At 43.6% G+C, this 24,030-nt stretch overlaps 2 protein-coding genes across 3 annotated transcripts; both read left to right on the top strand.

The window, feature by feature from the left end:
- The first annotated feature begins 1,374 nt into the window (after positions 1–1,374).
- On the top strand, positions 1,375–4,510 carry LOC106612614 (histone H3.3A). The gene is made up of 4 exons (XM_014213948.1): positions 1,375–1,520; positions 2,879–3,022; positions 3,145–3,298; positions 3,762–4,510. Exons 2-4 carry the CDS (start codon positions 2,895–2,897, stop codon positions 3,888–3,890), a joined length of 411 nt encoding a protein of 136 aa, XP_014069423.1. The 5' UTR covers positions 1,375–1,520; positions 2,879–2,894; the 3' UTR covers positions 3,891–4,510.
- Positions 4,511–5,780: 1,270 nt separating this feature from the next.
- LOC106612615 (histone H3.3A) lies at positions 5,781–8,927 on the top strand. Of its 2 annotated transcripts, none has more exons than XM_014213949.2 (4): positions 5,781–5,933; positions 6,775–6,918; positions 7,136–7,289; positions 7,536–8,927. In XM_014213949.2, the coding sequence occupies exons 2-4, from the start codon at positions 6,791–6,793 to the stop codon at positions 7,662–7,664; spliced, it is 411 nt and encodes a 136-aa protein (XP_014069424.1). In that variant the 5' UTR covers positions 5,781–5,933; positions 6,775–6,790; the 3' UTR covers positions 7,665–8,927. The 2 variants fall into 2 exon arrangements, with proteins under 2 accessions (XP_014069424.1, XP_014069425.1); XM_014213950.2 differs by having other exon boundaries at positions 5,803–5,929.
- The last annotated feature ends 15,103 nt before the right edge of the window (positions 8,928–24,030 follow it).

The following is a 24,030-nucleotide window of genomic DNA, read 5'->3' as shown; positions in this document are numbered from 1 at the left end:
TCCCTGTGGCACTACATCAAACCTGGTCCCCCAGCCATCATTCAGGCATACCAGATCTTTCATTTCTATCAGATTTTCCATAATTTGCCCATTTCCATCCATCCTAACTCCACCCCTTGTTGCTTGCAAACGTTGAACAGTCACTAGAACGCCTCCTCTCAAGTTGTCCCTTACCTCTTTAGTGCTGTCACTCACAGGCCCTGCCCTTTAATCCACTGCTTCCCTGCTTGATCAGTCCAGCTGCTCGACACCACCATACACTTCCCTATGTGCTTCCCTCTGCGACATGTCCTTACCGTACACCAAGCTCCCATCTCTTAACACTTTAGCATTACAACTTGCCCAATCAACTCCTTTATCACAGCCGTCAACTTTATCGGACTCATCGCCCCAACTCCTCTGTCCTCCCTAAACTTCAGAACCACTTTATGTTCCTCCTGACCTCCATGCTCCCCTCGCGTCTTATCTTGCCCTTCCGACCACCGAACTGCCGCTAGCGTTGGAAACTGTTGCTCTCCTCAAACTTCCTTTTCTGCCTCCATAGACCTCCCGCTCCGTTTCAAACCCCCTACACTTTCTCTCCCGCTTTCTTTTTCTTACTCCCTCCTTTATTTGTACCACTGTGCTCCATACTTGCTTTACTTTCTTCTCCATCAATATCTCTTACCATATCTGACCCAGTCTCAGCACAGCCGTGCGAACTGCCGCCACACCGAGTAAAGTTTGATTGTTTGTTTATCAAAGATTGACCGCTAGACACAGTTTTCAGCCTCTCTGGCCGAATCTACTAGCAGAGCAGTACCCGGGAGTTCAACGAGCGTCAGCGGAGCCCTCCGACGTCTCCAGTCCATGCTCTGCTGGATCAGCACGAACTGATGGGCCTCTATCGCCACCTCGAGGAGGGCTTGTGTAAAAACCACCCCTGGTAATAAGATATTTGTAGGCCCAAAATGTATAAAATGATACGATTTTTGCTAGGTATTTTAGTACTTTTGTGATTTAAAACTTGTATATAATACTAAAGCAATGTTTGTCACAATACACAAACCTTCCAAGAAATGTCATCTGAGAATCTAAGTTGTTTGATTTCTTACATTAACAACTTTAGGTAACAGAAATCCAGTAATTACTAATTTTGTAATTATAGACATTTTGTCTCGTACGCTCACGTTGAATCGTGTCCCATAAAACACCTTCAATTAGTCCATAATTGTCTTACATTTAAATGGTCAATATCTGCCAATGCAATAAATGGACATTTAAAAAACATCGCACGTTATGTAGTATATCACGCTTTTCTGAATGTACTGATCATGTCTTTCAGTTAAGATGATTGATAATTGACTGAATGGGTCAATTGATAAACGTGCAGAAAAGTTGGTCTCTCTTGTCGCAGCAGATGCATTGTGGGTAACCTGCCATTTTAACCCAATATAGGACTCCATTCTGTTGTGGGAACAACGCAATAAATAAGGACACGAGACCAGTTTCACATTTAAACATTAGCTGTTGTATCAAAGGTAAGTGTCGCGTTTGAAATATAAAAAAAAAAATATTGTGTATTTGTGAATTTTCACTTTTTTGTTCTTTAGATAGTATCTTTTTGCAACTAAATCCGCAATCATAGGGAAACCCAAGCTCGACGACCGAAAAAGCAAGCTATTATCTGCTTGTAGTAACTAGAGACCAAAACACTACTGTCGAATTTGACACGGTTATGCACCGGTTCTGAGTGATCTTCTGAGTACTGAAGTTTTTCAATCGATTCCTAGTGGTGTCTAGAACAATCTTCAATGTGTTTATTAGTATAAAGCAGCAATGTCATCGTTTAAATGTCGTTTTAATTGTCACCCTCTTGTAAAACACATTCGAATTTTCCTTCCCGTTAATACGTTCCTGTTACAGCAGCCATCGTCTCCAATGCGTAAGAGGCGGGACCTATTTGGTGAAAAACATTGCTCATTGGCGGACAAGGAAGAAAATCCCGCCCATCAGTTCACTTAACAAGTCCCGATTGGTAGTTGTAAGAAACCTTTACGCTGTAATTCGCTCAATTTGATGTACATCTTTGCGTAATTGAGCCACAGACTTGGGTATAATCAGTGTTGTAAACAAATATCAAATTGTAAGCATGTTCTTGATTGGTAGGTTACTTTAAGTGGTGTCGGCTACTAGTTACCTGTCAAATTGTCCTCTAATATAATTTTTGGATTAACCAGTACTAACTCAGTAACGTAATCTGATTACTTCCTTTTACATTTGGATTAATTTTCCTTTAGAATCGTTAAACAAAAGATCCATCGAACGCTTTTTGTGTGTCATCCTAGTGGTCTCAATTTATGGTCAGGTGGAACAAATTTAAACGTGCCTTTTTTCCAATGATGAATTGAAAGTCATTGAAGGGTGTCAATGTATTGTCATAACGTTCTTTCTAAATGTAACTGTCTTCTTTTGAAAAAAGTATCTGTAATCCGATGACAATATTTTTGCTTCTAACGTAACATTAGTTAACTTCTTCTAACAGATTATTCCAAACACCACTTATTGGATAGTGTATCCAATCATTAATAGACCAAACGATGCACTTTTATGAGTTCATAGAGCTAAAATGTCTCACCTAAAATCAAATGCCTCATGAAAGCTTGGCATTTGGAAGTATGTTGACACGTCGCATTGTGGCGTTTTCAGCAGGCTAACATGGTTTTACACTGCAATTTGATATCTAGTTGGTTACACTTCCATTTACGTCATTTAGCAGATGCTCTTATCCAGAGCGACTTAAAATTGGTGCATTCACCTTATGATATCCAGTGGAACAACCACTTTACAATAGTACATCTATAATTAACATTCCTGTCTCAATTTTGCCTTTAATCAGGTAATTTGTAGGAGCCATGGCCCGTACCAAGCAGACAGCCCGTAAATCTACTGGAGGCAAAGCCCCACGTAAGCAGCTGGCCACCAAAGCTGCCCGCAAGAGTGCCCCTTCTACTGGCGGGGTCAAGAAGCCCCATCGCTACAGGTGATGGAGAGTGACAACGCGTAGTGCCTGAACAGACTTTGACCCACCTGGTGTCATGGTCTCCTTTAATAATTTTGTGTAGGTAAAGGACCAGTGGTTAATTACTGTGTGTTTTACTCCAGGCCTGGTACTGTGGCCCTGCGTGAGATCCGTCGGTACCAGAAGTCCACTGAGCTGCTGATCCGCAAGCTGCCCTTCCAGCGCCTGGTGAGAGAAATCGCTCAGGACTTCAAGACTGACCTGCGTTTCCAGAGTGCAGCCATTGGAGCCCTGCAGGTCAGGGTTTATGATTTTCGTTAACCCACCAAATAACACTAAAGCCAGACCTATCGGGAATCTGTACACTCAAAGGGAAACGTCATAATTTTGGCAATGAGGCCCTTTATCATCTTTTGCTGATTCGGATGAACTACTGAATGCCATATGTCTGTCCAGTATGAAGAAAGTTGGTTAGTATTAGCACAATGACTGAAAGTCTATGGGTATCTGCTAGCATGCTCGTAGATATAAATAACTTTTAGTCATTGCACTAATGCTAGTTAGCATTGGCTCAAACTTTCTTCATACTGACTCGGGGGAAGTGGATAAAGGGCCTCATTGCCAAAATCCCAAAGTATCCCTTAAAAGGTGGTGACCTACTGGCAGTCCTCTCCCCAAATGTTCAAATAATGCATTGGTCCATACCAAGTTAGAGCTTATGCATGTCAGCTGAATTTAACTTATTTTTTTTTGTCTGCAGGAGGCCAGTGAGGCTTACCTGGTTGGTCTGTTTGAGGACACCAACTTGTGCGCCATCCACGCCAAGCGTGTCACCATCATGCCCAAAGACATCCAGCTGGCCCGTCGTATCCGTGGGGAGCGTGCTTAGACGCCTCCTTATTTTTACCTCAGCCTGTCTTTTCCTCCCTTCCCACTTATCCTTATAAGGAGCTTGATTTGAGTAATTATGTGACACAAGTAGTGTGTAGTCTTGTCCCCCTTAGTTTGCTTAGCAGCAGAGTTTTAGGGTACTTTGTATCTGTTTTGAAGCTGATCTGAGTCACACCTTTAATGTGTATGCAACTCGGCACAGCAAAGGGTGCATGCATGAAGCATCTTGGGCAAGCATTTCCCCCTCCTACTATTGATATTATTATAACAGGGTTGGTTTTCTAATTGGTATACATGTGGTGTTTTTACATGTACCCTTTATAATTTTTTTTACAACTAGTGTTTCTACTGTTTACATGATACATTTACAAATGGTTAATTCTGTGCTGAAATTGATCAATAAAAATATGACTTTGCATGATTCAAAATATTGCATAGGCCTATATGTAGCACAATGTTTGTATTTTTCCCATGTTTTTATCCAGATTATTTGAGTTCCTTTCTCAGGTTGTGATACCCTTTTCATACTGATTTCGTTTATTTTACTTTGTTTTTTTTAAGCAGACATTTGTAATATCCAGAATTCTCATACAAAGGTGATAAACTAATGTTCCACAACTGGTTGAGTGAAGTGATTGGCCTGTACTGAGTTGTATGCTGCTGGCAATGGTATTTTAATCGATTTACTGTATAGTTTAAATAGTGAACCGTTTCATATTATTTGAACTGTCATATTCATTGGAAACCGTGGTAGGGGAAAAAGTACCCACTTGTTTTACTTGACTACAAGTAAAGATACTTTTTCATTTTTTTATAGAAAATGATGAGTGAAACTCACCAGTACAATACTACATGAGTAAGTATTCGGTTTTAAATATACTTTATCAAAGTGTAAATTTCAAATTCCTTATCTGCACACGGCACCGTTTAACTTTTTTTTTTTACGGATAACCAGGGGCACAGTAACACTCAGACATCATTTACAAGCATGTCCAAAATCTTTACATCACATTCATACTCAGACTTTCCTCGTCTTAATATATTTCTTAATTCCATTTTAAGATGTGTGAATTGTTTAGCTATTACTGCACTGTTGGATCTAGGAACACATTTCGCTACACCCGCAATATCAGCTGCTAAATATGTGTAAGCGTCTGTTCTGTGAGTGCCTGATCCGAGAGAGTAGGGATGACCAGGGTCGTTCTCTTGGTAAGTGCGTGAATTGGACCCGTTTCCTGTCCTAAACATTCAAAATGTAACGTGTACCTTTGGGTGTCGGGGATAATGTGTGGAGTAAACTTTTTTTTTTTAAATCCAAATGATAAAATACCTCAAACTAAAGTAGTACTTACGTATTTTTACTTAAGTACTTTACACCACTGATTGGAAACCAGACCTTTGACATTGCAGGGTGACATTTGCACAAGACTTGTGACTAAGGTTGTACGATGATATAGAAATGCACAATTACTTCAGCATAATAGCTTTCTTGAGCATGGCAAATTGAAAAGCCAAAACTTTTCCACATCTTGAGAACAATATTTATAGCAAGTAGGCTACTATGTTCGCATATGAAATTTGGAGACTGATACAAAATATCATTCAGTGGCGTACAAAAAAATATCCAAAGATGTGTCTGAAGCATTGGCGGTTCTAGACCATTTCAACGGGGGGGGGGCAAGCTTGGGCCAGTTGTACTGTTAGAGGGGCCAGCTCCACTAACGGATGTAAAAAAAAAAAAGCGATAGCAAAAATGTATGTTAAAATTATTTCATACTCCACATTTAGGGGGAGCACAAGGGGGTCCAAAATTCTTGTCACAGGGGCACTGCCCCCCAGAACCGCTAGTGGTCTGAAGCGCCACAAATGAAACGAAACAAGAAATGTTTGTATACACTATGGCATTCTGGGAGAAATGATTGACATAGCGGCCATTTTCCCGCTGGACGGTTGTTCCCATTGTGGATACGAGGAAGAAAATACTGACACCGCCAGACAAGCTAAACACTTCTCACATTCTTTTTAACCACTTTTGGTGTAGGTAAGTCAAACACTCGACTGCTTTTAATTTACGTGATCTTCACATTTGAAAAGTTTCAGTTTGCATCAATTGTGGTGTTATTTTGTTGGAAATCCATCTCATTTTCGTCGTAGTGAAAAATAACAAACCCGACTGTCGAAACCGCACAGAATTGCAGCCTTTTCTACAGCTAGTGCAACTGGATAAAAACAATTTCAAATTATGCGCGGGTTCGCTTCGGTTGTACGCAGGCATTGGGGTTCGAAGTCCGTTTCTGTGCCTACATACGAGTTCTCTGAGATGTCTTCTTTTACGTATATTAGTTGTTTGATGATATTGTCAAACAGCTGTTTATTTAAATATCAAAGTTTTAGTGGTACTCCTTTGCTCTTCTGCCTCTGGTCTTTATCCCGGTTGCGCATCAAGCAGCCGCCATCGTCACAGCGGAGTGGGCGGTCGCTACCAACAACGCCTATGAGCTGTAGATCCCGCCTCCTCGTGACAGAACACACGCTGATTGGGCTTAGTCATATGTTTACACAATTAGATTGACTAACCAACCAATGCCGTCGTTTTCCCCCATTGATTGATTGATTGGCCCACTGTCGACTTTGATTGGGAAGATTCATGTTGTAGCCTCTCAACACTTTTTTGGGTTCTAGATGTGTTCAATGACAGTGAGTGGAACACCCAATTATTGTACAGAAATAGTCTTGTTTCACAAGGCTTTTCACATTTTGTGAAAGTTTTGAATCAGCCGAGGTAATGGATGAATACAAATTCAGTTACTTATTATCAGGTATAATTGCAATGACTAAAAGTTTAAGCTATAGTAATTATTGTGGTTCTCCCCTTTGTTCAGGTGATTTATAGGAGCCATGGCCCGTACCAAGCAGACAGCCCGTAAATCTACTGGAGGCAAAGCCCCACGTAAGCAGCTGGCCACCAAAGCTGCCCGCAAGAGTGCCCCTTCTACTGGCGGGGTCAAGAAGCCCCATCGCTACAGGTGAGAGTGACAGAGAGGCTGAAAGGTCTTGCCAAAGCTGCCCTCTGTCCCTGAGCCACACTACTGGCCCTTATTATGACTCCATCACTGCCTGATGCAAGAGAGAAGGATTTAGGCCTAAAGAGTTTGATGACATGTTTGACTCTGGATTTTTGTAATGAATCCATACAGTGGTGTTAGTCATGGGATTGTTCTAACTGTGTGTGTTTCCTTCCAGGCCTGGTACTGTGGCCCTGCGTGAGATCCGTCGTTACCAGAAGTCCACTGAGCTGCTGATCCGCAAGCTGCCCTTCCAGCGCCTGGTGAGAGAAATCGCTCAGGACTTCAAGACTGACTTGCGTTTCCAGAGTGCAGCCATTGGAGCCCTGCAGGTCAGTGCTAACCCCAACTAAGGGATACAAGCTTTCATAAACCACATATCTCAAGTTTGAGGCATGAGGACAATAATTGCATTATGCATTATTACTTAAAAAAAAAAAATCACACACTGAAGAGGAATGCTTCGATCATGTGCCTGAATGTATGACAATATATAATTTTACAGGTTGATATTGTCCACACATTTTTAAGTGTGTTGTTGTGAGCCATTTCTCCAACCTGTTCTTTGTTGTCTGCAGGAGGCCAGCGAGGCTTACCTGGTTGGTCTGTTTGAGGACACCAACTTGTGCGCCATCCACGCCAAGCGTGTCACCATCATGCCCAAAGACATCCAGCTGGCCCGTCGTATCCGTGGGGAGCGTGCTTAGACGCCTACCTGATTTACCTCTCCTCCCCTCACCAGTCTGCCCTCCCTTTCCTCCCTTCCCTGCCCTCCCTCCCCTTTCCTCCCCCTCCCTTCCTTCCTACCATCCCTCGCCCTCCCCTCCCTTCCCTCGCCCTCCCCTACCTCCCTTCCCTCGCCCTCTCTTATGTTGGTAGTGATATAGAGAAACAATGATTATGATAAGAATAACGTGTATAGTGGTGTTTTCTTAGTACTCTCGGCAGCAGACTATTATGGGTACTCTTTTGTGCATGTACCTGCTTGTTGCTGGTCAGATCTCCCACCACCACACCATCAAATCAGATGTTCCATTGTCATGATGCCGTGTGGAGAGATCAGATTAAACAGAAGACAGGGAATCTGACAGGTTGTGGTCACAGGAGGATGGGGTTAGGTTTTTGTCTGCAGAGGGGAGTACCTCTTTCTCTGCAGGGTGCTAGAACAACTGCCCTAGTCCCTTCCTCCTTCCCCACTCTTCCAGTGAAATAGAGACTGAGCTGGTATCTTTCATGGCAACACATGAACGAGAGTCCAGCCCCCACCCTCCCCCTTTGTGTGTGAGCGTGTAGATTCTGATCAGCACAGCAAATTGTATACAATTCAAAAACATCTCTAGAGCAATTGTTTATTATTACAATATTGATCATTATCATGGGTATTATGTTTATTTTTTATGCTTATGGAGGTGGGGGGGATTCAAATAAAATTTTGTACAGAAAACAAAATCGATGTAAGCTATCGTTTCTACAGGTGTTGAAGCTTGTGATTTGTTTTGGCTGTCCAAGGGGATTCTAGATTGTTCATTCTCATTTCATTGCCTCATATGATTGGCACTATTTTCCCTTTGTCTTTGAATTCTCAAATTTGGCTTCTGCTATAAATAATTGGAGACAGCATTTTAAGGCTTTTGCAAACAAATAGTGAATCCAGTGTTCTTCTTTGTGATCACTCCTTCTGAGGGGCCTTGTTGTGAGGTTTATGGAGCTGGTGGTCAATGCTCTCTTGCAAACCAAAAACAGTCTAATTGGTAAAGTGATCATGTATGTTAATGTTATGTGAGCTGTAATTGGAATGGTCACGGATATTTAGACCTCCCCCTTCGCTTCTCAGGTTGATGTGTCACCCTTTTAACTTAAATCATTTTCATTTCTTAAATTGAATTTGAAATGTTGAGATGTTTAAATAAAACAATGTTTGAAATTTCCAGATTTCTCATATGTGGTAATAAATGGATGTTACACACGTCTGTCAGATTTGTTTAGTTCATTGACTGTGAATCAGTTACTACTAACATAGATATTTAATATTATGGCCAGAGCTGTAAAAAGCACACATTTGATCAAATCAAATGTTATTTGTCACATACACATGTTTAGCAGATGTTACTGCAGGTGTAGCGAAATTCTTGTGAACGATCATGAGTTAGGTTTGTTTGCTATTACCACCCCAATCTGGTGTTTTTCTGAATGCGTTAACGATCTCAGTCAAATGTTGTTTCAAGTAAAGGACAAAATAGATGATAATGTGTGATTTATATATATATTTATAAATCCTTGTATGAAGGACTTACAGAAAGGGTCCAGTACTGAGTTTTGAGGCAATGGAGAAACATAAATAAAAATAAAAAACATGGTTTATTCTCTTAATTTTTGGAGCTAAAAAAATGATCAATAGAGGGCAGTAAAGTACCACATTTGAACAACAAGCCATATAGACAAGCCATATTCTGAATGAAGTGAAGTCCATGGATGGAGGGGTATCCGTAGAGTCCTATACTAAACATTATTTTAGGTATCCCTTCAACAGTATTCAGACCATTGGAGCTGTGCTGCTCTATCTGAGATAAAACTGAAACCTTACATTAACATCATTGTATCAGCTATTTGTTCTCAGCTGTGGTAAGTTAGGCCTAGAGCACAGTGTCATTCTGTGTCCCTGTTTTAATGTGAAGTCTTCAGATCTGAGAGAGAACATCCGTATAGAGAATGTTCAAAAAGTGCTCTGTTTCTTTATTTGTTCAGTCATCACATTGATAACCACCTTAACACTAGCATAAAAAAGTTGTGAAAGTCTGTCCTAATGAACTGCTAGAAGGGAACAGTTAAAGTGAAAATACATGATTGAGGCTGCAAGCATGCAAGGGCCTCAGAATAACACATCTCCCACAGGGGTGGAAAATGGACAGGACAAATCAACATAAAGATTGAATCTGTCTTCTAGAACTCCCCACTGAACAAGTATGTCTGAAGTCTTCCACCATGTTGCTTACCATGTTCAGGAAACTAGTAGAAACCTGTTCATTATGGTAATTCAGGCAATGTCCACTTAATTCCTACACACATACCTATTTGTTACTTAGATTAGAATCATTTAGCAGATGCTCTTATCCAGAGCAACTTACAGTAGTGAATGCATTCATTTCATACATTTTTTTTGTACTGGCCCCCTGTGGGAATTGAACCCACAACCCTGGCATTGCACACACCATGCTCTACCAACTGAGCCACAGGGAAGACATTGGAGCTGTTATATCGCAGGTGTAGTTTGCAGACCTGTTCATTTTAACAAGTCTGCAAACAAATCTGCTAACAATATAAAAAAGTAGCACCTGATTAGAAATGCCTGGTTGTTGTCCTCAGGCAGCAGGACAGAAAATCTTGGTCTATATATACTGCTCAAAAAATAAAGGGAACACTTAAACAACACAATGTAACTCCAAGTCAATCACACTTCTGTGAAATCAAACTGTCCACTTAGGAAGCAACACTGATTGACAATAAATTTCACATGCTGTTGTGCAAATGGAATAGACAACAGGTGGAAATTATAGGCAATTAGCAAGACACCCCCAATAAAGGAGTGGTTCTGCAGGTGGACCACAGACCACTTCTCAGTTCCTATGCTTCCTGGCTGATGTTTTGGTCACTTTTGAATGCTGGCAGTGCTTTCACTCTAGTGGTAGCATGAGACGGAGTCTACAACCCACACAAGTGACTCAGTTAGTGCAGCTCATCCAGGATGTCACATCAATGCGAGCTGTGGCAAGAAGGTTTGCTGTGTCTGTCAGCGTAGTGACCAGAGCATGGAGGCGCTACCAGGAGACAGGCCAGTACATCAGGAGACGTGGAGGAGGCCGTAGGAGGGCAACAACCCAGCAGCAGGACCGCTACCTCCGCCTTTGTGCAAGGAGGAGCAGGAGGAGCACTGCCAGAGCCCTGCAAAATAACCTCCAGCAGGCCACAAATGTGCATGTGTCTGCTCAAACGGTCAGAAACAGACTCCATGAGGGTGGTATGAGGGCCCGATGTCCACAGGTGGGGGTTGTGCTTACAGCCCAACACCGTGCAGGACGTTTGGCATTTGCCAGAGAACACCAAGATTGGCAAATTCGCCACTGGCGCCCTGTGCTCTTCACAGATGAAAGCAGGTTCACACTGAGCACGTGACAGACGTGACAGAGTCTGGAGACGCCGTGGAGAATGTTCTGCTGCCTGCAACATCCTCCAGCATGACCGGTTTGGCGGTGGGTCAGTCATGGTGTGGGGTGGCATTTCTTTGGGGGGCCGCACAGCCCTCCATGTGCTCGCCAGAGGTAGCCTGACTGCCATTAGGTACCGATATGAGATCCTCAGACCCCTTGTGAGACCATATGCTGGTGCGGTTGGCCCTGGGTTCCTCCTAATGCAAGACAATGCTAGACCTCATGTGGCTGGAGTGTGTCAGCAGTTCCTGCAAGAGGAAGGCATTGATGCTATGGACTAGCTCGCCCATTCCCCAGACCTGAATCCAATTGAGCACATCTGGGACATCATGTCTCGCTCCATCCACCAACGCCACTTTGCACCACAGACTGTCCAGGAGTTGGCGGATGCTTTAGTCCAGGTCTGGCAGGAGATCCCTCAGGAGACCATCCGCCACCTCATCAGGAGCATGCCCAGGCGTTGTAGGGAGGTCATACAGGCACGTGGAGGCTCACACTACTGAGCCTCATTTTGACTTGTTTTAAGGACATTACATCAAAGTTGGATCAGCCTGTAGTGGGGTTTTCCACTTTAATTTTGAGTGTGACTCCAAATCCAGACCTCCATGGGTTGATAAATTGGATTTCCATTGATTATTTTTGTGTGATTTTGTTGTCAGCACATTCAACTATGTAAAGAACTAAGTATTTAATAAGATTATTTCTTTCATTCAGATCTAGGATGTGTTGTTTAAGTGTTCCCTTTATTTTTTTGAGCAGTGTATATATTCTCCAGTTCAGGAATAGCTGTCCCTCATTCCTAGTTTCCACCGACACTGACCTAATCCAGCCACCGGATCAGTGTCCTTGTCAATTACTGTCCCACACCTGACAATCTGTACACACACAGACACACGGAAATATATACAGTACGTATAGCTACCATACAGATTAACACCAGTATAAACACACAGCAGTAGGCATTCTACAGACAGGAGAGACCAATATAAAAGCAGGCTAGGTACGTTTATTAAATAAATAAATACTGTATATACCTTTGGAAATATTCAGACCCCTTGACTTTTTCCACATTTTGTTAGGTTACAACCTTATTCTAAAATGTATTAAATTGTTATGTGTCCTAATCAATCTACACTAAATACTCCATAATAAGAAAGCAAAATACGTTAAAAAAAAGTTTTACTCAGTACTTTGTTGAAGCACCTTTGGCAGCGATTACAGCCTCAAGTTTTCTTGAGTATGACGCTACAAGCATGGCACATCTGTATTTGGGGAGTTTTTCACATTCTTCTCTGCAGATCCTCTCAAGCTCTGTCAGGTTGGATGGGGAGTGTTGCTGCACAGCTATTTTCAGGTCTCTCCAGAGATGTTTGATTGGGTTCTAGCCCGGGCTCTGGCTGGGCCACTATAGGACATTCAGAGACTTGTCCCAAAGCCACTCCAGTGTTGTCTTGGCTGTGTGCTTAGGGTCTTTGTCCTGTTGGAAGGTGAACCTTCGCCCCAGTCTGAGGTCCTGAGCGCTCTGGATCAGGTTTTTATCAAGGATCCCTCTGTACTTTGCTCTGTTCATCTTTGCCTCGATCCTGACTAGTCTTCCAGTCCCTGCCGCTGAAAAACATTCCCACAGCATGATGCTGCCACCACCATGCTTCACTGTAGGGATGGTGCCAGGTTTCCTCCAGAAGTGATGCAATCGCATTCAGGCCAAAGAGATCTTGGTTTCACCAGACCAGAAAATCTTGTTGGTCTGAGAGTCTTTTGGTGCCTTTTGGTAAACTCCAAGCGGGCTGTCATGTGCTGTCATGTGCTTCCGTCTGGCCACTACCATAAAGGCCTGATTGGTGGTATGCTGCAGAGATGGTTGTCCCTCTGGAAGGTTCTCCCATCTCCACAAAGGAACTCTGGAGCTCAGTCAGAGTGACCATTGGGTTCGTGGTCACCTCCCTGACCAAAGCCCTTCTTCACTGATTGCTCAGTTTGGCCGGATGGCCAGCTCTAGGAGGAGTCTTGGTGGTTCCAAACTTCTTCCATTTAAGAAGAATGGAGGCCACTGTGTTCTTGGGGATCTTCAATGCTGCAGAATTTCTTTGGTACCCTTCCCCAGATCTGTGCCTCGACAATCCTCTCACGGAGCTCTACGGACAATTCCTTCGACCTCATGGCTTTGCTTTTGTTCTGACATGCACTGTCAAAAGTGGGACCTTATATAGACAGGTCTGTGCCTTTCCAAGTCATGTCCAATCAATTAAATTTACCACAGGTGGACTCCAATCAAGTTGTAGAAACATCTCAAGGATGATCAACGGAAACAGGATGCACCTGTGCTCAATTTCGAGTCTCATAGCAAAGGGTCTGAATACTTATGTAAATAAGGTATTTCTGTTTTTTATTTTTAATACATTTGAAAACATTTCTAAAAACCTGTTTTTGCTTTCTCATTATGGGGTATTGTGTATAGATTGATGAGGAACATTTTGTATTTCATCCATTTTAGAATAAGGCTGTAACATAACAAAATGTGTAAAAAGTAAAGGGGTCTGAATATTTTCCCATGCACTGTACCTAGAGATGAAGTGCACAACTACACAGTACATCAGAGAAGTTGGATAGATGTGCTATTATTTTATTATGTTTTCACTATATACACTGAACAAAAATATAAAATCAAAATGTAAACTCTTGGTCCCATGTTTCATATACTGAAATAAAAGATCCCAGAGATGTTCCATAAGCACTAAACACTTGTTTCTCTCCAATTTTTTGCAAACATTTGTTTACATCCCTATTAGTGAGAAGTGTGGCATATCAGGTGTGGCATATCAAGAAGCTGATTAAACAGCATGATTATTACACAGGTGCACCTTGTGCTGGGGACAGTAAAAGGCCACTCTAAAATTTGCAGTTTTGTCACACAACACAATGCCACAGATGTCTTAAGTTTTAATGGAGCATGCAATTGGCATGCTGAGTGCAGGAATGTCCACCAAAGCTGTTGCCAGAGAGTTGAATGTTATTTTCTTTGCCATAAGCCGCCTCCAACGTCATTTTAGAGAATTTGGCAGTAGGTCCAACCAGCCTCACAACTGCAACCACGCCAGCCCAGGACCTCCACCTCTGGCTTCTTCACCTGCGGGATTGACTGACACCAGCCACCAGCTGATGAAACTGTGGGCTTACACAACCAAAGAATTTCTGCACAAACTGTCAGAAACAGTCTCAGGGAAGCTCACCTGCATGCTTATTGTCTTCACCAGGGTCTTGACCTGACTGCAGTTTGGCGTCGTAACCGACTTCAGTGGGCAAATGCTCACCTTCAATGGCAACTGGCACGCTGGAGAAGTGTGCTCTTCACTAATTAATTCCGGGTTCAATTGTACCGGGCAGATGACAGACAGCATGTATTGTGTTATGTGGGGGCGAGCGGTTTGCTGATGTCAAGGTTGTGAACAGAGTGCCTCATTGCGGCGGTGGGGTTATGGTATGTGCAGGCGTAAGCTACAGACAACAAACACAATTGCATTTTATTGATGGCAACTTGAATACAAAGAGATACCATGACGAGTTCCTGAGGCCCATTGTCGTGCCATTCATCCACCACCATCACCTCATGTTTCATCATGATGATGTTCTTCCCCATCTGTAGACAATTCCTGGAAGCTGATAATGTCCCAGTTCTTCCATGGCCTGCATACTCACCAGACATGTCACCCATTGAGCATTTTTGGGATGCTCTTGATTGACATGTACGACAGCGAGTTCCAGTGCCCGCCAATATCCAGAAAATTCACACACCCAATGAAAATGAGTGGGCAACATTCCACAGGCCACAATCAACAGCCAGATCAACTCTATGCGAAGAAGATGTGTCGTGCTGCGTGAGTAAAATTGTGGTCACAAAAGATACCGACTGGTTTCCTGATCCACGCCCCTACCTTTATTTTAAGGTATCTTTGACCAACATACATATCTGTATTCCCAGTCATGTGAAATCTATAGATTAGGGCCTAATGAATATATTTCAATTCACTGATTTCATTCAAATCAAATCAAATTTTATTTGTGACATGCACCGAATACAACAGGTGTAGACCTTACAGTGAAATGCTTACTTACAAGCCCTTAACCAAAAATGCAGTTTTAAGAAAAATACCTAAAAAAAAGAATAAGAAATAAAAGTAACAAATAATTAAAGAGCAGCAGTAAAATAACAATAGCGAGGCTATAAACAGGGAGTACCGGTACAGAGTCAATATGCGGGGGCACCAGTTAGTCGAGGTAATTGAGGTAATATGTACATATAGGTAGAGTTATTAAAGTGTCTATGCATAGATAATAAACAGATAGTAGCAGCAGCGTAAAAGGGGGGGGGGGGGCAATGCAAATAGTCTGGGTAGCCATTTGATTAGATGTTCAGGAGTCTTATGGCTTTAGGGTAGAAGCTGTTTAGAAGTCTTTTGGATCTAGACTTGGTGCTCTGGTACCGCTTGCCATGCGGTAGCAGAGAGAACAGTCTATGACCAGGGTGGCTGGAGTCTTTGACCATTTTTAGGGCCTTCCTCTGACACCGTCTGGTATAGAGGTCCTGGATGGCAGGAAGCTTGGCCCCAGTAATGCACTGGGCCGTACGCACTACCCTCAGTAGTGCCTTGCGATCGGAGCCCGAGCAGTTGCCATACCAGGCAGTGATGCAACCAGTCAGGATGCTCTCGATGGTGCAGCTGTAGAACCTACTGAGGATCTGAGGACCCATGCCAAATCTTTTCAGTCTCCTGAGGGGGAATAGGTTTTGTCGTGCCCTCTTCATGACTGTCTTGGTGTGCGTGGACCATGTTAGTTTGTTGGTGATGTGGACACTAAGGAACTTGAAGCTCTCAACCTGCTCCACTACAGCCCCTTCGATGAGAATGGGGGCGTGCTCGGTCCTCCTTTTCCTGTAGTCTACAATTGTCTTGATCACATTGAGGAAGAGGTTGTTGTCCTGGCACCACGCGGCCAGGTCTCTGACCTCCTCCCTATAGGCTGTCTCGTCGTTGTCGGTGATCAGGCCTACCACTGTTGTGTCATCGGCAAGTTTAATGATGGTGTTGGAGTCGTGCCTGGCCATGCAGTCATGAGTGAACAGGGAGTACAGGAGGGGACTGAGCACGCACCCCTGAGGGGCCCCCGTGTTGAGGATCAGCGTGGCGGATGTGTTGTTGCCTACCCTTACCACTTGGGGGCAGCCCGTCAGAAAGTCCAGGATCCAGTTGCAGAGGGAGGTGTTTAGTCCCAGGGTCCTTAGCTTAGTGATGAGTTTTGAGGGCACTATGGCGTTGAACGCTGAACTGTAGCCAATGAATAGCATTCTCACATAGGTGTTCCTTTTGTCCAGGTGTGAAAGGGCAGTGTAGCTGGTTTGCTTGAAACATGTCGGTATTACAAACAGGAAGAGGTTGAAAATGTCAGTGAAGACACTTGCCAGTTGGTCAGCACATGCTCGAAGTACACGTCCTGGTAATCCATCTGGCCCTGCGGCCTTGTGAATGTTGACCTGTTTAAAGGTCTTACTCACATCGTCTACGGAGAGCGTGGTCAAACAGTTGCTCGGAACAGCTGATGCATGCATGCTTCAGTGTTTCTTGCCTCAAAGCGAGTATAGACGTAATTTAGCTCATCTGGTAGGCTTGTGTCACTGGGCAGCTCGCGGCTGTGCTTCCCTTTGTAGTCCGTAATAGTTTGCAAGCCCTGCCACATCCGACAAGCATCAAAACCGGTGTAGTACGATTTAATCTTAGTCCTGTATTGACGCTTTGCCTGTTTGATGGTTTGTCAGAGGGCATAGCAGGATTTCTTCTAAGCTTCCGGGTTAGAGTCCCGCTCCTTGAAAGCGGCAGCTCTACCCTTTAGCTCAGTGTGGATGTTGCCTGTAATCCATGGCTTCTGGTTGGGGTATGTACGTATGGTCACTGTGGGGACGATGTCATCGATGCACTTATTGATGAAGTCAGTGACTGATGTGGTGTACTCCTCAATGCCATCGGAAGAACATATTCCAGTCTGTGTTAGCAAAACATTCCTGTAGTTTAGCATCTGCTTCATCTGACCACTTTCTTATTGGCCAAGTTACTGGTGCTTCCTGCTTTAGTTTTTGTTTGTAAGCAGGAATCAGGAGGATAGAATTATGGTCAGATTTGCCAAATGGAGGGCGAGGGAGAGCTTTGTACACGTCTCTATGTGTGGAGTAAAGGTGGTCTAGAGTTTTTTTCCCTCTGGTTGCACATTTAACATGCTGGTAGAAATTAGGTAAAACAGAAATGTAACTCAGTAAGATCTTTGAAATTCTTGCATGTTGCGTTTATATTTTTGTTCAGTATAGTATATGAAGCGTAACCTGAGCATGGCTGGGTTTCAGCTTTATGTTGATAAATCCAAATGGTATTATTCACTTAATCTGATTCTTTATCTGTTTGCTTGTTTGCAGACGGTTAAATTAGGATTAACACTTCCAAAATAAACTTTGACAATTAATTCTAAGTAAGTGAGACCATTCTATGTGAGACCATGAGAAACCCCTGCATCCCCTCTCATCCAGGCCCTCTCTCCTAATTCACTGCAGCACTTTGATTCACTGCGAGCCGAGCGCACTGTCTTCATAGGCTTGTGGCTCTCTGGACCTTTCTGGGGTGCAGTGTTGGTAGAGACATTGACAGGACCTACAGGGAGACACAAAAGAGACCAATTTCAGCAACATGAGCATGTCTGACTCTCAAATGCATTCTCAGAGCACAGAGGATATATTGTTCACATAGTACCTGCAGAATAAACAAGAAAACAAATGCTTATCATTTGATATGACAAGAACAATAGAACCAGGTGTTGTGTTGTAGGAGGAAATTGTTGTTTTAGTATGTGCATCCTGGTCTCTTTAAATGCCTTCACTCCCTCTCTCTGTGCATCATACAACATACATTCTCCTAAACCATCTTATAGCATTACTACTATGCTAAACACTACTGAAGCCCACCCCAATTCTACCCAGCTGGCTCTTGTACCCCCTTTCCCCCCCCTTGCGCCTCTCCCCTCCCCCCTGGCACAGAAGGTTGACCCTGCAGCTCGTGTCACCAAGTGCTGGGACCGGCCACCCGCCAGGGCCAATGGGCTGCCCGGTGTTGGTGTGCGGTGGCTGTGGGCGGGCGGCTGTGTGTGTGTCAGTGTTGGGTCACGGCGTGGGGATTAAGCAGGTGTGAGTGATTGGGGGGTGACAGCGGTCTCAGCATTAGGGGCCTCGCGGGAGATTTCTCGGCCCTGTTTTAGACCCACTAAGCTGGGATTTGGACCGCAGTAGTGTGTCAGCAGTGATGCTGCCCTGCCCGGTCCTCCTTCGACTCACCCACCACCACCCGACACGTCCACCCTCCTCCCCTGCCCCCCTCATCTTCTTGTCTGACCTCTCCCTCCACCCTTTTCTGTCTCATTCCTTTCCTCTCAATATTCCTCTCTACTACTCTTCTGCATCATTTAACCTGGGTATCTATTTTTCATCTCACTCTTATTCTGTCCCTTCAGCTCTTGGCATCAGTACGGCCACCTCTATGTCACTGTACACACTTACACACATTCTACTCAGCATGACACCTGTCACTAGGCCCAGTGCTGACTGTGTCTGCTTCCAGCATGCCCTCAGTCTGGCACTTTAAACAGTGAACAGACTTGGCTCTGGAAGGCCTTGTCATCATAAGCGTTGTTGGTGGAAATGTTTTATCAGAGTCAGGCTGCATAGAATCCAGACTTATTATAGAGTTGTTTTTTTACTGTTCACACCCCGTTGCAGGCGAAGCAATACAATGACCTTAGTTGGATAGCTATAAAGGACGCTGTGGAGCACACAGCAAAATCTAGCAAACAGTAACTGGTTCATTGCTCATGCACAGAGGCCTAGTCTAGTGACGGCAAACACAACTTGTGACTCTATTGCCGGGCTGGGTCGAGATCTACCATGGAGATTCAGTAAAGTGAGATCAAGGTTTACAGTACTGTTTGCCAACAGTTAGCAAGACCTCCAATAACATGACTTGTTGCCAGAAAACGGCGTCTGATGTACGTCTGAGGCACTGAGAGAGTGCGTGTTCTATTGAATGGTGTTCTGTAGCTCATGATTATCTGTTTGTCATTGATCACATGTATTAGATGTGCCTCTTTTCTTCTTCAAATTCCAAGGGTTCAACTGTCCTAGATGCTCTATCGCTCATCAATATAAACGCATTCAATTACTGTCACTGACACCCCAAACTGACCTCATCATGGAAACCTGACTGGAAATGAAAATCATGATTATGAATGACTTTGCATGTGTGACTGTAACAGTCTACAGATTCTGCTGTGTGTGTGTGTGTGTGTGTGTGTGTATATGTGTGTGTGTGCGCGCGTGTGTGTGTGTGTGTGTGTGTGTGTGTGTGTGTGTGTGTGTGTGTGTGTGTGCGTGTGTGTGCGTGTGTGTGTGTGTGTGTGTGTGTGTGTGTGTGTGTGTGTGTGTGTGTGTGTGTGTGTGTGTGTGTGTGTGTGTGCGTGCGTGTGTGCGCATGTGTGTGTGTGTGTGCATGTGTGTATGAGTGTGTGTTGTGTGTTTGTGTGTGTTGGGACATGGGAGGTGAGAGAGTATGGTCTGAGATCCCCATTACAGCCAGTCTATTGTAATGCAGCATATTAAGATCCTCACCCGCCAGCGTGTACTAATTAGAGACATTCCACAGGATTAAACAGCCAATTAACAATAAGAGACCATTGTGAGAGTGTGACCTTGTGCGTCACCACAAAGGGGTTTGTGTGTGTGTGTCTGTGGGCGTGCATTGTGAGTTTTGGTGGGTTAACAAGGTGTTTTGTGGTAAATTGAAAAGGTTTGTTAAAGTGTGTTGGAGTCGAAGTGTGTAAATGTGTCCCTGTGATTTAGTTGTGCATTGAATGAGGATGGATGTGTTTAGAAGACCCTGCACGTGTGTGTGACAGCATGAATGACACCCTTGATTCGTGTATCATTTCTATGTTGCACTGTTTGTATATCGTTGTGTTTTAAAATTGTGTGACTGTCCTTGTAACAGAACACTGATACACTGATAGACTTGTCGTGTTGTGGGTTTTTTGTGGACCCCAGGAAGAGGAGCTAACGCTTTAGCTAATGAGGATCCAAATAAATAGACAAACAATAATGTATGTGTCGATGTTTCATTGTGCTTGTTGTGACAGAGTGTGTACTCTATGTTGCTCTTTCGTGAGTGGTACCTGTGAATGTAGGGCAAGCATGGTAGAATGGAGTTGTTAAACAGTATGTTGTGAGTGAAGGGCGGCAGGTAGCCTAGCAGCTAATGGTGTTGTGCCAGTAACCGAAAGGTTACTAGTTTAACTCCCGGAGTTGACTTGAAGATTATTTTTTTTTATGTTCCCTTGAGCAAGGCACTTAATCCTAATTGCTTTTGTAAGTCTCTCTGGATAAGTGTCTGCTAAATGACAAAAATGTAAGAAAATGGTATTTTGTGAGTATGTGTTTTTAGATGTTTTGGATGTCAGTGCTCATCTCTTCGTGTGCTTCTGTGTGTACACATGTATGTGTGTGCATGATGTGCATGTTTGAGTGCGTTTGTGTGTGTGTGTGTGTGCTTGTGCGTGTGCATGCATTCAAGTGTGTTTGTGTGGCGGGTGGTGTGTGCGTCAGCATGGCACGTGTCAGAGTGTGGTTAGGGATTATAAGGACTCAGGCCTGTTGCTCCACTTCCTTGATTACTACTGCTGTCTGCTGCCATATGGGCCGGGGGAGAGTGCCCAAGCCACTGTACCCTTACCCCACTCAACCCCCCCCACCCATCCAGGCCCACCAGCACACCACCACACACACATTCTGTCAGGACACATGGTCACACACACACACACACTCCAACGTGCCCCACCACAAAAAATAAAGCTGATATGTGCATTCATGCATCGTCTCATATGCAATGCCTTATGGAGAGCAGAGTCGTCCTACCCTAACCTACCTAACCTACCCTAACCTACCCTAACCTACCTAACCTACCTAACCTGGTCTGTGTCTGGTACCTGCCGCACAACCCTGCCAATCAGACAGGCTCTATTTCTAGCAAGCAGTTTGAATGAATGGTTAAATCTATGAATTTAGATTGAGTCTGTCTAATAATAACTTAACTATCGATTTATATTCAATAGTATTGACAGAATTAGTGTAGTAGATGAGTTACTGATGTGTTCTAGAAATGTGAAAAGAAAGGAAAATATCCTCACACTGTTTAGATGCTCAGTGTGCAGCTGTTCTCCTTTCTTTTACATGTCATGTCTTTAACCCGGTCTGTAACTGTGAAACCTGCTGAATCTGCAAATTGTCTATACACTTCACTCTGCATACCTTCATACATCCAGTTCAATCCAGTTGCATTTACTTAGTGATTACCAACCAGAGCTCTTCCTCCAAACACACTGACACAATTGAAACATCACTTCTCTTCTTCATGCCCATAGGGGGCAAAGGGGCATGTGCCCCCTCAGATTTGTCCTGGGGGGGGAGGGGGGGGGGGGTTCTCTGCAGTACTACTACTAGCCGCCACACAGCAATTTTTATGAAGTTGGCTTTAGTTAGCCCAGATAGGTTCCCAATCTCCCAACCTCATAACTAGATACCAAGAAGCCATTTCAGGCTATAAATCAAGTTAGAGTAGCTAGCTTGTCAAACTAGCTTAGCTGGCATGCCTGCTGGCAAGGTTAGTAGACTTTAGAAAAGCAAGCAATAACTAAATGTACTGAATAAGACTCACATTCCTTTCAATCTTTTACCCAGATTTTAGCAGAGTTGCAGAGAAGCATATTTAGTTTCTTTAAGAAAATAACCACCAGTCAGGAGGATACAGACAACTCCAGAGGTATACTTAGATATGCAGAAAAATATACATATTTTTACATAGAATTAAGCATAATGATTATGGCTCTAGATTGCTGGGAAAAGCTGTTTCAGGTGTTTGAAAAATGCTAAATTCTCCAATTTACGGACCGGGGGCATGGCACCCATCCGGATCACCCCCCGAGCCATCCTCACGTACTTTGTGTCCTGCTTCTCTTATATTACGTTTGTCTTACTGCAGAGATGTTAACTCTAGCTCTGTCCACCACAGAATGCCCTCTCTAAATGGATGTACAGTACAAATACAAATACATGTTGTCAACCTGCTCCAAGGAGGACTGAAATGGGAGACATACTTGGTCAATTTTGCAGCTCTTATTTCTTGAAGGGGGGGACTGGTGCAAATTATTAGCAATTCAGGGGTCAAAGTCATTTGACAGATTATACATATATGATAAATGCGTCACACCCTGATCTGTTTCACCTGTCTTGTGCTTGTCTCCACCCCCCCACCAGGTGTCTCCAATTTTACCACATTATCCCCTGTGTACTTATACCTGCGTTTTCTTTTGGTTTGTTGCTAGTTCGTCGTGTTTTGTCAGGTCGTCCCAGCGTGTTTCCTGTTTTTCCCTGCTCTCTAGTGTTTTGTTTCTAGCCATTCCGGTTCTGACCTTTCTGCCTGCCCTGACCCTGAACCTGCCTGCCGTTCTGTACCTGCCTGATTCAGACCTGGTTTATGAACTTCTTCCTGCCCTGACCCTGAGCTTGTCTGCCGTCCTGTACCTGTCGGACTCTGACCTGGTTACAAACCTCTGCCTGTCCTCGACCTGCCCTTTGCCTGCCCCCTGTGTTATAATAAATGATCTGAGAACCGAACCATCCACCTCCTGTGTCTGCATCTGGGTGATATCCCGAGTCATGATAAAATGTATACTAATAAAAGATTGCATGAATTGATGCTAATAAGTACACTTATGCTATGTGACATAGCAGCATAGGTTGAAATGTAGTGGATTTTACCAAAAGATAATTGAAAAGGTAATTTGAAACATGGACTATATGCCTGAGTGAAGGCCCAGTGTACATTGAAGCAGCATGGCAGGTGTTAACCTGTGTAATCCCCAGACAGGACAGTGTGGTCCAGGGTAAGACAGGGTGTCTACTCTAAACGCTGGTCATTAGCACAGTTAAACTGCTGCCTGCCCTGCTGACTCACCCAGTCCCAGACCCCACCTGCTGCCGTCTGCACAGGATTAGGAATCTGCCCATCTGCCCTCAGACGCAGTCAGCAGTACACGCGTCGTGAGTGTGTGTGAGTGTGTGTGTGTGTTTTACAGAGTAGTGACATTGATTAAGGCACAACCCAGACTGTGAGTATTGATTGCACACATACCAAGATTTAATAGACATTGACTGAGCCACAAATCCTGGCTGAGGACTGTGTATTAACACTGCAACACAATACGACATGTTGCGTTCAGTCTGTGTCTCCTTCAATATCCAATATCTCTACAAAACTAACTTTAATAAGCCAGGAATATTGATAATACAACCAACAACAAAACCTTTGCAAAAAGAGACAGATAACATCACCTAACCATGAATCCATGCAAACAGGAAAACTTTGAAAGCATTATTTAATTACCATTTTTTTTGTATGTCTCATATTGATTTACAGCATAGCACACATTCTCAGAGTTTGGCAGGACTGATTAGATGCATAACCAACAGCCAGATTCATTTATGAGTAAATATCTTGGTGAGCAGCACCAGACCTGCACTTTATAATGAGAAGGCCCAATATTTTCACACAGAAGCAATAGTTCAGAGATAGTAATTCAAAGGTGTCTGGGCACAGGCCGTTTATACTTTACAAACCCTACCCACCCGTCTTGTAAGAAACCCTACACAAAGCTTACTACATTGTAAATCTTTAACCTGCCCCATGCACATACAGTTGTAGTCGTAAGTTTACATACACCTTAGCCAAAT

The sequence above is a fragment of the Salmo salar genome, chromosome ssa09 (assembly GCF_905237065.1).
Source record: "Salmo salar chromosome ssa09, Ssal_v3.1, whole genome shotgun sequence".
NCBI classification, from domain to species: domain Eukaryota; kingdom Metazoa; phylum Chordata; class Actinopteri; order Salmoniformes; family Salmonidae; genus Salmo; species Salmo salar.
This window is presented reverse-complemented; position numbering and strand designations above follow the sequence as displayed.

Bases quoted from the DNA above. Each gene is read 5' to 3' on its own strand.
- LOC106612614 (XM_014213948.1), top strand. From the start codon at position 2,895: ATGGCCCGTACCAAGCAGACAGCCCGTAAATCTACTGGAGGCAAAGCC. The intron at 3,023-3,144 runs GTGATGGAGAGT...GTTTTACTCCAG, and splicing joins AAGAAGCCCCATCGCTACAG to GCCTGGTACTGTGGCCCTGC. The intron at 3,299-3,761 runs GTCAGGGTTTAT...TTTTGTCTGCAG, and splicing joins CAGCCATTGGAGCCCTGCAG to GAGGCCAGTGAGGCTTACCT.
- LOC106612615 (XM_014213949.2), top strand. From the start codon at position 6,791: ATGGCCCGTACCAAGCAGACAGCCCGTAAATCTACTGGAGGCAAAGCC. The intron at 6,919-7,135 runs GTGAGAGTGACA...GTTTCCTTCCAG, and splicing joins AAGAAGCCCCATCGCTACAG to GCCTGGTACTGTGGCCCTGC. The intron at 7,290-7,535 runs GTCAGTGCTAAC...TGTTGTCTGCAG, and splicing joins CAGCCATTGGAGCCCTGCAG to GAGGCCAGCGAGGCTTACCT.